This window comes from Urocitellus parryii, chromosome 4 (assembly GCF_045843805.1).
Source record: "Urocitellus parryii isolate mUroPar1 chromosome 4, mUroPar1.hap1, whole genome shotgun sequence".
Classification (NCBI taxonomy): Eukaryota; Metazoa; Chordata; class Mammalia; order Rodentia; family Sciuridae; genus Urocitellus; species Urocitellus parryii.
Window position 1 is genome coordinate 23,292,940 of NC_135534.1, and position 12,981 is coordinate 23,305,920.

General features: G+C 37.6%; 1 protein-coding gene across 1 annotated transcript in view; it reads right to left on the reverse strand.

The window, feature by feature from the left end:
• Window positions 1-12,981, reverse strand: part of Hsd17b12 (hydroxysteroid 17-beta dehydrogenase 12) — a 148,547-nt gene that overhangs the window by 45,542 nt on the left and 90,024 nt on the right. The window contains exon 4 of the mRNA XM_026404751.2: window positions 9,519-9,626. Coding sequence (XP_026260536.1) covers window positions 9,519-9,626 — 108 coding nt within the window. The remainder of the gene's footprint in view (window positions 1-9,518; window positions 9,627-12,981) is intronic.

Below are 12,981 nucleotides of genomic sequence, written 5' to 3' on the forward strand. Positions count from 1 at the left end.
AGGCACTGGGTTTGATCCTCAGCACCACTAAAAATAAATAAATAAAAACAATGTGTCCATCTACAACTAAAAAAAATTTTTTTAAATGAGAAGTTCTTCTGCAAGACAGAACTCTGGGTAGCAGCTAACTAGAAGGTCTGTTTATGCTGATCAAATTTATCCCAATTCCTCCTCTACTCTCTTTAATGCATTCAAGTGGATCTAGTCTTACAGTCTAGAGAGAGTGTGGAAAGTGATGCAAAGAAAATCCCTTCTCTGCTTTATTTAACATATTGCTGTAGCTAGCACATGTTCATACACTGACAGATGATATTTGGAACACCATGTAAAACATTTTGCAAACTTTACAGTTTTCATACACTTGTGAGTAGCAATTTCCAAATAAAAGAGAGTTTACAAGGCTTTAAATTGCAGTGCCTTTAATCAGAAATTGAAAAATTAAGATTGAGTCAGAAGCAACACAACAGAACATTTCCTTTCCACTAATTATAAATTGCTGTGATCCTTGTTACAAAAGTAGGTAATAGTTGCCATACATATAATTGGAAGAGGGGACGAGGAAAGAAGAATGACGAGGTTGGTAGCTAAATGTTAGCTAACAGGAACACATTTATCTATTTCGTGACTTACAGTTCTATTTACATTTCTGAATCACAGAACTAATTACCCAGTTTTAAGTTAAAGGTTCTGCTTTAATTAATATCATTAGTGGATTTTGAGCAAAAGGAAATAAATTTGAAATCTGAAAGTCTTATGCTCACTTTAGAAATCCAATCTCAGTCAATACATCTAATGGAATTGTAAGGCATTATACATAGCCTGAAATATTCCTGATGAGTCTCCTAGGTGTGTGTGTAAATCCATTTACCTATTCTGCTTACTATGATTGGCTATAGCAGGCTTCTGTCTCATTCAGTACAAAGAAAGCTCCCTTCTAGCAAAGAAGGATGTTTGTACCAGTGATCCAACTGTCTGCTTGTGTCTCCACCTGGATTTCTTACATGCTCTCAAGCTTAACATATTCCAAAGTGCACTCCTCATTTTGCTCCACAGAATTTACTCCAGATCTAGTTTCCTATCTTAGAGAAATGCCATCCAGTTCTTCAAGTCAGAACCTGGAAGTTGCTCATTACCAGTTGTCTAATTTTGGTAAATGAATTTAATCTCTAAGTCTGGTTCTTGTCTGTAAAATGGGTACAGAAATATTAATATCTACCTTATAAAGTTGTTGAAGATTAAATGAGATTCATCAGCATGGTGCCTGACAAGTAAAAAACGCTCAATGAATGTTGACAAGAATGACTTAAAAATGAAGCTATTATTGTTACTTTTCACTCAAGACCTCTAATAAGGACGCTCATCAGAAAATGATCCTGGTGTCTATTTGCTGTTGTCTATTTCCTAAACATCTATTTCTACCCATTTCCACTGCCACCTTCCTAATATAAACTATCTTCACCTTATGTTTCATTGCCAAAATAGCCTTTTACTGGTGTCCTCTTATCAATTTTTGCCTACTCCTATTTGGGAGTCAAAAGGGATCCTGCTAAAATTCTAAAATGTTATCAATTCATCCTTAAAATTCTATAGTGGCTTCCTAATTATACTTCCAATAAAGTATGTTAAACTAAATTTGGCCCAAGGATGTCCTCTATACTCTTTGAGTCTCTAGATGACAATATGCAAGTTGGTAAGTAAACCTAACTTAGGGGTATGCTTTTGTAACAAATGGCTGAGTCTCAGTCTCACAGCCAGCCAGCTGATCTAACCGTGCTCACCTGAAGCAGTAACAGTCAAGCTGTCTCTGTACCTCACTTCCATTTTCTGGCCATAAATGCTGCCTGCCAAGTTTGAAGAGCATAGCTCTTTGAGCCTCACATGCAAACAGTTCTTTGCTTAAAAAACAAACTGTTAAATTTGGTTTGCTTAAAGTTTTTCTTTTAACAAGTCCAAATTTATTAACCTGGTTTTCTAAGACTTTCATGATCTGGCTCTGTTTAATCTTCAGACTTCTCTCTTGCTACTGCCCCCTTTGAAATCCTTGCTCCAGGTTGGCAGTCTTCTGTCAGTTCCTCCAACATGCTGAGCACACAGACTTCAGGGTGTTTGTGCATGCTGTTTCTCCAACCAGGAAACCTTCTCAGTCTTAGCTTTCAGGTTTCAACATTACTTTCTTGGGGAGACCATCTGTGATAGTTTTAACTTTCTCAATAACATAATCTTTCATTACATGCAACACATTCCCAACTACTTGTTCCGTGGCTAACTTCCATGAAAGCCGAAACAATGTCTGTTGCATTTACCACTATAGCTACGAAATTTTACTTGTTTAGTGAGTTAGTATACAATTGATTGATGGAATCAATTAACAAATAGGAGTAGAGAATAGAATAGTGGTTACCAAAGACTGGGGCAGGAGAAAAGGAATAGAGAGAGGATAGTAAGTGGGCACAGGGGAACAGTTGGAAAGCAAGAATAACTTCTAATGTTGTATAGCACAGTACGGTTGGCAACAATTAATTGTATATTTCAAAGTAACTAGCCGATGGGATTTTCAATGATCCTAAAACAAAAAATAATGAATGTTTGAGGTGACAGATATACCATTGAATACCATGCACTGAAATATCATATTGAACACCATAAGTACTTTTTTTAAAGAGAGAGAGAGAGAGAGAGAGAGAGAGAAAGAGAGAGAGAAATTTTTTTTAATATTTATTTTTCAGTTTTATGTGGTGCTGAGGATCAATCCCAGCGCCCTGCGCATGCCAGGTGAACATGCTACCGTTGAGCCACATCCCCAGCCCCCATAAGTACTTTTTAACAGGAAAGGAAAGGTGATGTATAATAAAGAATTTCTTTGGCTTCTGTTAATGGGCTGGAGGTCTGGACTTCGGAATACCCTCAGTGAGAGCAGTTCTTTGTTATTAATGGTAGACCCTTGGATCACAACTGAGTTCATGCTAATAAGGTGACTTAGGATGGGGTTTGGTCACTAGAAAGACCAACTATCAAACTGGAGGGTTGGGGCTTTGAGCCAGTTCAATCTTCAGATAAGGGAGGAGGGCTCAGGGGATTGAGTGCAATTACATTGCCAATGATTTAAGCAATCATGCCTACATAATGAAATCCCATTACAAACTCTGGATACTGAAGCTTGTGGCGCTTCTCATTGGTGAAAGCACAGACATGCAGGAGGGTGTCCCGACTCACAGGATGAGGGCACAGAAGCAGCTTTGTGCTCCCGACCCTCCCAAACTGCTCTGTGCCTCCTCAGCTCCTCAGCCTGCGAGTATCCTTCATAAATAAACTTTAGTAGTGAATACAGCATTTTCCTGAGCTCTGTAAAGGCCCTGGCTAACTATCAAACATGAGGAACCCGCGGGGACCCTGGAATTTGTCAAAAGTACAGATGGCCTAGGGACCCCTAAACAGCTAGCATCTGAAGTGAGGACAATCTTGTTGGAAACTGCCTTTGAACCTGTGGCATCTATGCTAACTCTGGGTGGTTAGTGACAGAATGTGACTGCAATACTACAAAAGGGAAGATTTAGAGGTGTCTTTAAGATTTCAAAAAAGCACAAGAATAGTACCCTGGCATTGGCAGAGAAACTCCACCCCTCCCCAAACTATCATCCTAAACAGTCCCACAATTTTTTTCTACACTCCTGGCCTAATGGCCTCCGCTTACACTTGGGGTTTCAGAAAAAGAAAGGGGTGGTGGTATTTCCAAGTACATGAAGTTTATCTTTGGTGCCTTCTAAACGAACTTTATTTTGCCCTTCTTTTCCTCATCTAAGCACCCCACTGATCACAAGTCTGCCAATACAATTTTCTTCTTAAGTCTATCCTCCATTTCAAAATGATTTTCCCAATCTTTCATTAACTAAAATTTCCTCAGGGCGACTATCCAGCAAGAAGTAGATAGATGATCAAATGAATAAACCAATCCCAGTAAGATGTAAATGACAGTTGTAATCAGTCTTTTCAGAGGTACTGTTATTAATGGTAGACTGTATATATGTCTAGACCCCCTACAGAAGTGAGGATCTCTCCTCTATTCTTAACTTCCTTGATCAACTGGAAGGGGGAAGCTACATAATTTCCTAGTATGCCCACTCTCTCTTCCTTCCAACCAATCCTACACAAGCTTTCTCAGCACAGTTCTGTGGCCCCTTGGGTCCTTCTCCTAGGTCAATGTCTATTCCTCTTCCTTTGATCCTCTGAGGACTCAACTACAAGGAAGCCCTTTCTCGATCCCAACACAATTATCTGGGAATCTGCCATTTGGAAGCTAACTACTCCTTTTTCCCTAAGTAGCTAATACTTGGGTCTTTTGTAAACTAACTTGGGAAACCTAAATATACACAGCAATCTGACTGATCTTAACTCTGATGAATATCTCTCCTTGAACTATCTTTTTAGTACGTTAGTAGGACAATTATCACTTACAAAGGGCACAGCAATGTCTAATTCAGCTTTACTATTGATACATATTATTGTTGTCAAAGTGGGGCCTCTTAAAATCATGGGCCATGAGTGTGGGCAGAAGCAAGTCAATGGCTGACATATAGTTCTGAGCACACTTGGCCAGGATGACAACACAGATCATCTGATACTCACTCATACTCTCAATTTTTCAACTGACATAAACCATGACACTCTAGGTGGAAAGGACCTTCAGAACATTTGGGAAAATTCTTGTCTAGCGTGCATTGAAAGCTTGCCTAAAGTTATAGGAGCTTTTAAAAATTTGAATCACAAACTAAGTAACTATATTTTTCCAAGAGGATCTTTCTTTCTCCTTCCAGAATAAAGAATCTCACCTTTACAAAGTTAAAAAAGCCACAGTAGTGGAATTTGAAAAAAAAGTATTGTCTGTGGCATATTTCAAATCCAAGGCTACTCCTTTGGCCTTGGTAAATTTCGCCTCCCTGCAATGTATTGTGCAAAGCCCTCTAAACCAATTTGGAACACAGAGGAGAGTCTCGCCTGAGGATCAAGTAAGCATTATAGCAATCATATTTTGTTAACCAATTTTTTGCTTATTCAAAGATGTAAGGATGTCATTTTCTCCAAATAGTTGAAGTTTTATAAGCTTCTTAAATCTGTATTTCTTAATATTTGCCTGAAAAAAGACATGCTTACTTTTTTTTTTAATATAATAGAATTAAGAATCCCACCTTAAGCATTTAGAATCTCATCAAGTTATGGAAACCTTTCAGGATAAACTCATACAATACATGGCTGTTTTCTTTCCACTTATCTCATTGAAAACTTAATGTTTCTTTCATGACAAAGGGTTTTAGCATTTCCGTTTGTAATTCAAAAAATATTAATTTTCTTTATTAAGCACTGACTATAGTTTGGAGGTTAATGCTCTTCAAACAAATAGAGTATATTTGGTCATTTATTTTTCTTTTTATCATTACTAGTTTCATTAATACTCAGTAGGAAAAAAATCTTATGACTTAGTATAGTGTGGACTGCTAGGTCTTACTAGAAATTAACCTATACATAGAATATCTTAGAGAAATCTATAAAAGGTGAGATTTGTAAGAAGCAAGGAGGAAGGATAATAAATGATTTTTACCTTAGGAGCAGAGGTGAAAGTACATGGGGATAAGGAAGGGGGAAATAAGTTGAAGGGGCTAGAAATCCAGGTAATGGTACAGGTGGGAGGAAATAAAAAATAAAAAAAAAAATCAGGCTCCCCTCACAAATTCTAGAGGATTAGACCATACTAGAGAAGACACTGTAGAATTGGAATATGACAAAGTAGTAAGATAAAATTCTGCTCACAGATATGGTTTTCAAAATTATAATGCAATATAAGTATAATATATTACCTAATAAATGTGGATGACTGAAGAGACAGTTGTGGTAGAGCAGAAAGAAAACTAAACTTATAGCCCGGTTTGTGAGATAATACGTCAAAGTACCACTGTACACGTTCAAGGAGTATGTATACATTAGCTATAATTACTTGTGTTACTGATCTGTAATCAAAATTTAAAGATATATAAGTATTTAATCAGAACCAGTTTTGTTTGGGTTTTTTGGTTGGCTTTTTTTTTTGTCTTTGTGGTGCTGGAGACTGTAGCCAGGGCCTTGCAAATACAAGGTAAGTACTCTACCACTGAGCTATACCCACAGCCCCTCAAACTGTTTAATGACAGTAACTTTAAAGCTAGGTTTCTCAGTCTCAGCTCTACTGATATTTTAGGTCAATAATAATTTGCTGTGGGAGGCTCAGCAGCATCCTTAACATTTACCCAATAGGGGCCAGTAGAACCACCCAAGTTAGTGACAAATGAGAAATGCTGCTGATCACTGCCAAACTGCCCTTGGCTGAGAACCACTGCTTTAAAGCACTGGGAAAAAAATCTAGAAATTATATTTATGGCTCTCCCACAAAACTGAGGATGAGAGACAGCCAAGATGAACAAGAGCTGAGATGTCCATCGTAGCAGCCAACTGTCACATATGCCTACTGTGTATGTGACTAGTCAGGACTGCAGTGTGCTGTTAGTGTAAGATACACACTAAATTTCAAAGACTTAGTTACAAAAAAGAATGCAAAATATTTCATAAGTTTTTCATACTGATTATATGTCCAAATGATAACATTTTGGCTATAGCAGGTTCAAATCAAATACATTATTAAAAATTAAATTCATCTATTTCATTTTATTTTTTTAAAAATGTGGTTACTAGAAAAGCTATAATTATATATGTGGCTTGTGTAATCGTTCTATTGAACAGTGCTGAATTGAGGCAAAAGAAGAAAAAAAAGCTTCCTCCTTCATGCATGCTATCCATTCCTGGCAGGCTTTGATTGAAAAAATGAAACACAAAAGAGCTACCTTCAGTTTTCTCTTTACATTCTCTATATGATGATACCTAGTCTCACTGCTTCCATGAAATTACTACTCTTAGATAATCAATCTCCAAACTGGACCTGCAACCTACATGTCCAACTATCACACTAACAATCCATTGTGGCTCTCCTAGAAAGCCCAAACCACTCCTCACTCCCATAAAAACTCCTCTTCCAGGAATCTTCATTTTAGTAAGTGGTATTATTGAGGTGAACACTGAAGCCCAGAAACTTGAAAGTCATCCATGAGTTCCCTCTTTTTCATCCCACCTGCAATCTCTCACAAATCCTCTTCATCTACTTCCTGAATATTTCTGGAATCCCACTGACTAGGGCAGGTCATCATGATCTCTCCCTGAATCAACTGCCCCTTCCCCTTTATCCTCTTATTACACCTGCCCTTCCTTCTAGAATATTATACTATATAAATAATGTAGTGTAGCTTTCCTTATTCATTGTTGTAACTCCAGTTCATTGACTCATGAATTAATGACTATGAATGAATGAAAAGGAGTACAAAGTAACTTGCTAAGAGGCTGGACTACAAGAATAATGGCTGCATTAGAATATGAGGCCTGGGAGAGCATCAGTGCTTATGTCCAAATGCCAATGCTTATGTGCTTACCCAAGTCTTAGGATTCTAGAAATGAGGGGAAAATAGTTGGGAACCATGTGCTCTGCACACCCATCCTTAACAGATTTAGTTATCATACTGAAACTCAAATCAAAATCTTTCTGGGTCAGGAAAGAGCTGCTGAAGGTACCTTGTCCAATACTCCAGTCCTGCACCAATCCAATGCCCAACAATTTCCGTCTCCAAAGCCCTATCTGCAGATTATCTATAGTTTCACAATTGCACAGTGAAAAACAGCTAAAATGAATACAATTATGATGAAATGTACTACTTCTATAAGTAAGTCATTCTCCAATAACAAGGTCAAAGCAAGTAGTCTCCTTTCGTTGTAGATTCTTGACCCCCTTTCCTGCCTAAGCCATTCGTCTTCATTTCCTAGTCCATCACCGGTTTGAAGGGAGGTTGGGATAAACTGTGGCAGCATCTATCCTAACCAGTAAGTTATGGTTGCTAATTTGGAAGTTTAAAGACAGACAAGATTTTTACATCTTAGTGGTGCTTAATGTATTCCAGATCTAAGCTATAGAAGAACTTGTAAAAGACTTTCCAGCTGGGGCTGGGGTCGTGGCTCAGTAGTAGAATGCTCGCCTAGCATGCATGGGGCACTGGGTTCGATCCTCGGCACCACATAAAAATAAAATAAAGATATGTGTCTACCTAAAATTAGAGGAAAAAAAAAAAGACTTTCCAGCAACATGTGTATTTTCAGAAGAACATGTAAAACAAAGGGAAAACTAAACCCGTGATTTCATTCATCTTTCACCTACTGGTTCTCCTGTAAGTGAAAGTGCAGTGTGTGGGAGGATGGGGTATGATGAAGTATGATGCACCAGTCAGGGGTTAAGAAAGGATAGCATGTCAAAGCCAGGGTCAACCATAAGTCCAAGTGTACCATGGAAGGCTACACTTGTGTAGCTGATTTTTAAAAAAACTATCTTATCTAGAAATTATATAAAAGTCAATTCTTTTGTAAGATGACGAAAGAGAATAGGTCTTTATGACTAAAGAAATGTTAGGAAAGATAAATTTTTACTTGGGAGTGTAAGGCAGAAGGATCAAAAGTTCAAGGTCAGCCTTGGCAATTTGGTGAGACTCTGTCTCAAAATAAAAAGTAAAAATAAAAACAAGGGTAAAAATTGTTTTTTCTTCATTATTTTCCTTTTGTAGCTCAAAAGAGAAAACAAGAATAATTACCAGGTTCCCGCCACTTTAGGCAGAGAGATAAAGAGATTTAGTAATAAAGTGTTTTTTCTAGACTAGAGATACTGTTTCTAGAAATGACTCTTGAAGAATGCTAGAGAACTTATCAAAGACCATTTCCCCTCTTGATATCTTGTGGTGAATCTTTTCCTTAACAAAGTTCACTATCTCAGCAAACACATCTGTTTTTATTAACATGAGAGTGTAATAAAAGAGACTAGTGGACTTAGAAAAAAACAAACCAAAGATGCACTCCCCATTGTGCCACTTATGAGACCATAGGTGAATCACCAATCTCTGTAAACCAGGCATATTCCATTTGGGGTGTGTGTGTGTGTGTGTGTGTGTGTGTGTAAACTTTATTCTTTTTTGGATAAAACAATAGCTATTCAGAATACCTGTGGTATGAAACCTTCATGGGGATGAAACAGGAAAGAAAAACATCAAAAAAGGTTTCTAGGTAAGGAATGATTAATAAAAGGCTAAGAACACTTTTCTAATTTCCCAATTACAAATGGGTCTTCACACTCATCTGAAAGGACTCTTCAGATATAGCTATATTATAATCTATAAAGAATGAAACTGGGAATAAAATAATCCAAACTGAGCAATTGCCAGGAATGTATAATTAACATAAAGATTCAAACACACACACACTATTGTCATTTGATGATCGATTGTGTTAATAAAACAATTTTCTTCTTACTAGTCATTTTACCTCTGAATACCTAACATCCAAAGAGTAAACAAGGTAAAGTAAAAAAAATAAATTCAAAGGAGTATAAATGCAGCAAAAATACAAACCTAAAATGCCAATTTCAAGACCCGCCAGGTCTGTTTTAATTTTATCATAAATATCTTCTGATGTAAAGTCAACAGCAATGGTCCTTGTCTCCACTTTGAATTTTTCTTCTAGAAAAAAAACAAAACACACACACAAATGAGGAAAGATAGGGAAAATTAATGCATAGCAATTAAGATTAGAGCATTTGATAGCATTATTCTTTCATTCTCTTTTTTCCTCCCAATCTGATATGACATTTAGACCAGGATAATTTTAAGCAATCATGAGACCATCTAAAAGATGCTATACAGTCAACACAATAGTTCAGCAATTAAAAATTCTAGTGTCGTCACAGAGCCCGCTGATGTTCCTTAATCAGTTCTCCTTTTATATATCAATAATGAAAACTACTTTTTAGACCCTTAGGTACAAATAATAAAACATGATTCATATCATAATGTTATATACGCTTTAAATATCACTGGCTTTGTGATTTTAATTGCAAATTGATGCTTTAGAATTTCAAGAGGAAGTCTTTATGTCGTAAAATACCTTAAAGTGTGATATATTAAAACAAAAAGTCCATCTTATTAAAATGGAAATAAAATGAATATGATCTTATTGTAATTTTGGAGCTTGGTTAACAGTTAATAGCCACTACATTTTAAAACCACACAAAATACAGAGTAATAAATCTCTAAAATGACATGAGAAAGACCTCAGTGTTCTCCTTTGCACAGGACTATTAAAGTCCAAACAGAGCTGAAGGAAATAACAGCTTCAGAAATGAGACCCTAGAGAAACAAACTCATCTGAGGTAAGGTATAATGTTTACTTCTGCCTTCACAAGTCAGCCCCCTTGAAGAGAGAGAGTGGGCTTTGAGGTCACCCAGATATCGGTTCCAATTTTATTTCCAACTTATTTGCAAAACGACTTTAAGCAAGTCACATGTCCTTCTTGAGCCTCAGCATCCTCTTGTGAAAATGAAAGTACCACCCCCAACTTAGAATGTGGGGCTGAAGTGATACTGTGAACAAACAGAAGGAATCCCATAAACACGGGTCCCCCTTTCCCATCAATCCCCAGCCTGCCTCCCTACAAATGTTATTCTTTGAAACCTGCTGAAAATTCAAAAGAATTAATTTTAAAATCCTGCTTCCAAAAATAAATCTTTCTTCAGTCAAAATCAATGTCAGCTCATCACAGAATTTGCAGGATTAATCCTCAAAGGAAGTATCCATTCTTGACCTAAATGGATTTATGTCTAATACTAAAGAGCTGGTTCAGGAGAGACTGGATTCTTGGTTAGACTCAATGAAAAGTATTGACCCTAGGTAAAAATTCATGCATAAATTGAAGAGAAGAAAAATCAACCAAGAAAATACCTTGTTTGGTGTTAAAGGTATTCTTCCTGTTGCAGTACACATGAGGTATATGTGTGTTTACATAATGAAGAGTCAGGCACAGAGTTGTTATTTCACTAGAGCTCAGAGCACATCTTACTAGAAATGACTCAAGAGAACTTACCACCAGTAACTAAAGAACACTAACTCTTTTACAGCTCAAGATTCACATGGGGGGACCCAAAACAAAAAGCTGAAGGATACTTTTTGCTGTATGTAAAAATTTATTCAAGTATAAAATAAGATAAATTGACTTATTTATTTTAAAAAACAAAGTATTTTTCTGTACTAGCGTTAGGTTCAGGAAAGTCTCTCTGTAGTAATAAAAGTAATCCCACAATCCCTGTGTCAGATTCATTCTTCTAGAGCTTACAGGACTTGCTGAGTGTCCTTGTACTACTGTAGTCCTGTGCAGATACGCTTCTGAAAACAATTCAACAACACTCTTGGAAAGAATGATTTAATAATAAATGCCCATGGAAGCTTTCTTTGTATTCACATTAGGACAAGTAAATGATTTCTGGAGTAAGTTTTTCGGAAGTTTAAAAATTTGAACTTATACATGGATTCCCCAGAGTCCTGTTCTGGCCCAGTCAACACTGCTTTTTTCTTCTTTACTCTTCTTCATTGTCTCTGACTTCGGGCCTTTTCCTTTTTCAACATAGGTCAGATAATATCAGTCCCCTCCTCACAAACCATCTCACTCAGAGTAAGAGCCGCAGTCTTTGGTCTCAGCCTAGCGCTTCTCGGATCCCATTTCCAACAGCTCTAGTTGCTCTCCAGTTCCAACAATGGTGGCTGCTCACACTCCTAAACACAGAATATGCTCCAAAGGCCCTTGGGGTGCTGACACCTACTATTCCCTGTCTGGAGTGCTCTTCTGCATCCCTTATCTCTGTTGAGTCCTTGAGCAAATGCTACTTTCTCAGAGAAGCCTTGTTTGACCACCATTTTGAAGATGCCTCTTCAGAAGAATCCAACAAACTCCCCTCGTTTCCTTTCTGAGAATCAATATGTGCATGCTCTTGATGAGGCCCTTGGATGGGTTGTGAGGTTTTCATGACCTGACCCCACACCCACCATAAAGTTGTATGGGGCAAAAATAGCAGCACACATATGTAAGAATAGAAGAGGAACAGTTCTCTCTGGGCCCAGGCTATCAGACAAGAATTATGACAAGTACTCCAAAAGGCTGGCTTTTAGGATAAAATGGGTGGCTTCCTTAGGAATTAGTGAAGTGATTTAAGGGTACACATCTTTCCCCTTCGCACAGCCTACCACTCTGCCTCTTATTGTCCCAATAGAATGTCAGACTAATGGACAATGATCTGACTACACAAGGGTGTAGTAAGTACCAGACACACATGGTACAGAGAAAGCTGTATGGCCATCTTCACAATCTTCCAAGCCAAGGTTTTTCATAAGACCCAACCCAGCAACAGCTCCTGTCGGGAAGAATGAGCACTTCATCAAAGCCTTCAGAGTGGGTGCTTCTGGGTGCTCACATCCTTGCCTACCACAAAGGCCCAAAGAATGACATAGCCTGTGGGCAAGTCTTTTTCCCAGAGTAGAAGCAGTAATAAGATACAGTCAACACCCTACAGGTGTGCAGGATAAAGATACACAAACAGAATTTGGAGGCTTCAACAGACATAATATGAGCCATTCAAATGCTGGTAAGGAAACTTTTGTTGCCAAAACTGTGAGAATGTGATCAGCCAGCAATTTTGGGGTGTTATTCCTTTGGGAATTGCTTCACCCAAGAACCTGCCCTTCCAGTGGTGGGTCAATGACTCATCGCCACGAGGATGTAAAATCACTGGACAGCTTGTACCTTCCAGGTTCTGATTCCAGAAATAGAGTCTGTTTATTATCTTATTAATTTTAGGTATGAGTTTTAAGACAGGGTTTAATATTTCTAGTAGTGAAGTCTCCTTTATTGATCTTCTTTTACAAAAATTTACTGCTTTTTCTCACCTGTTTAGTCTGTTTCTATTGGGTCTGCATTAAGCACTTCAATTAAATTTGTGAAGAATGACAATGTGGCATTCCCTCTAGGCTCTCTATTTATTCAAATAT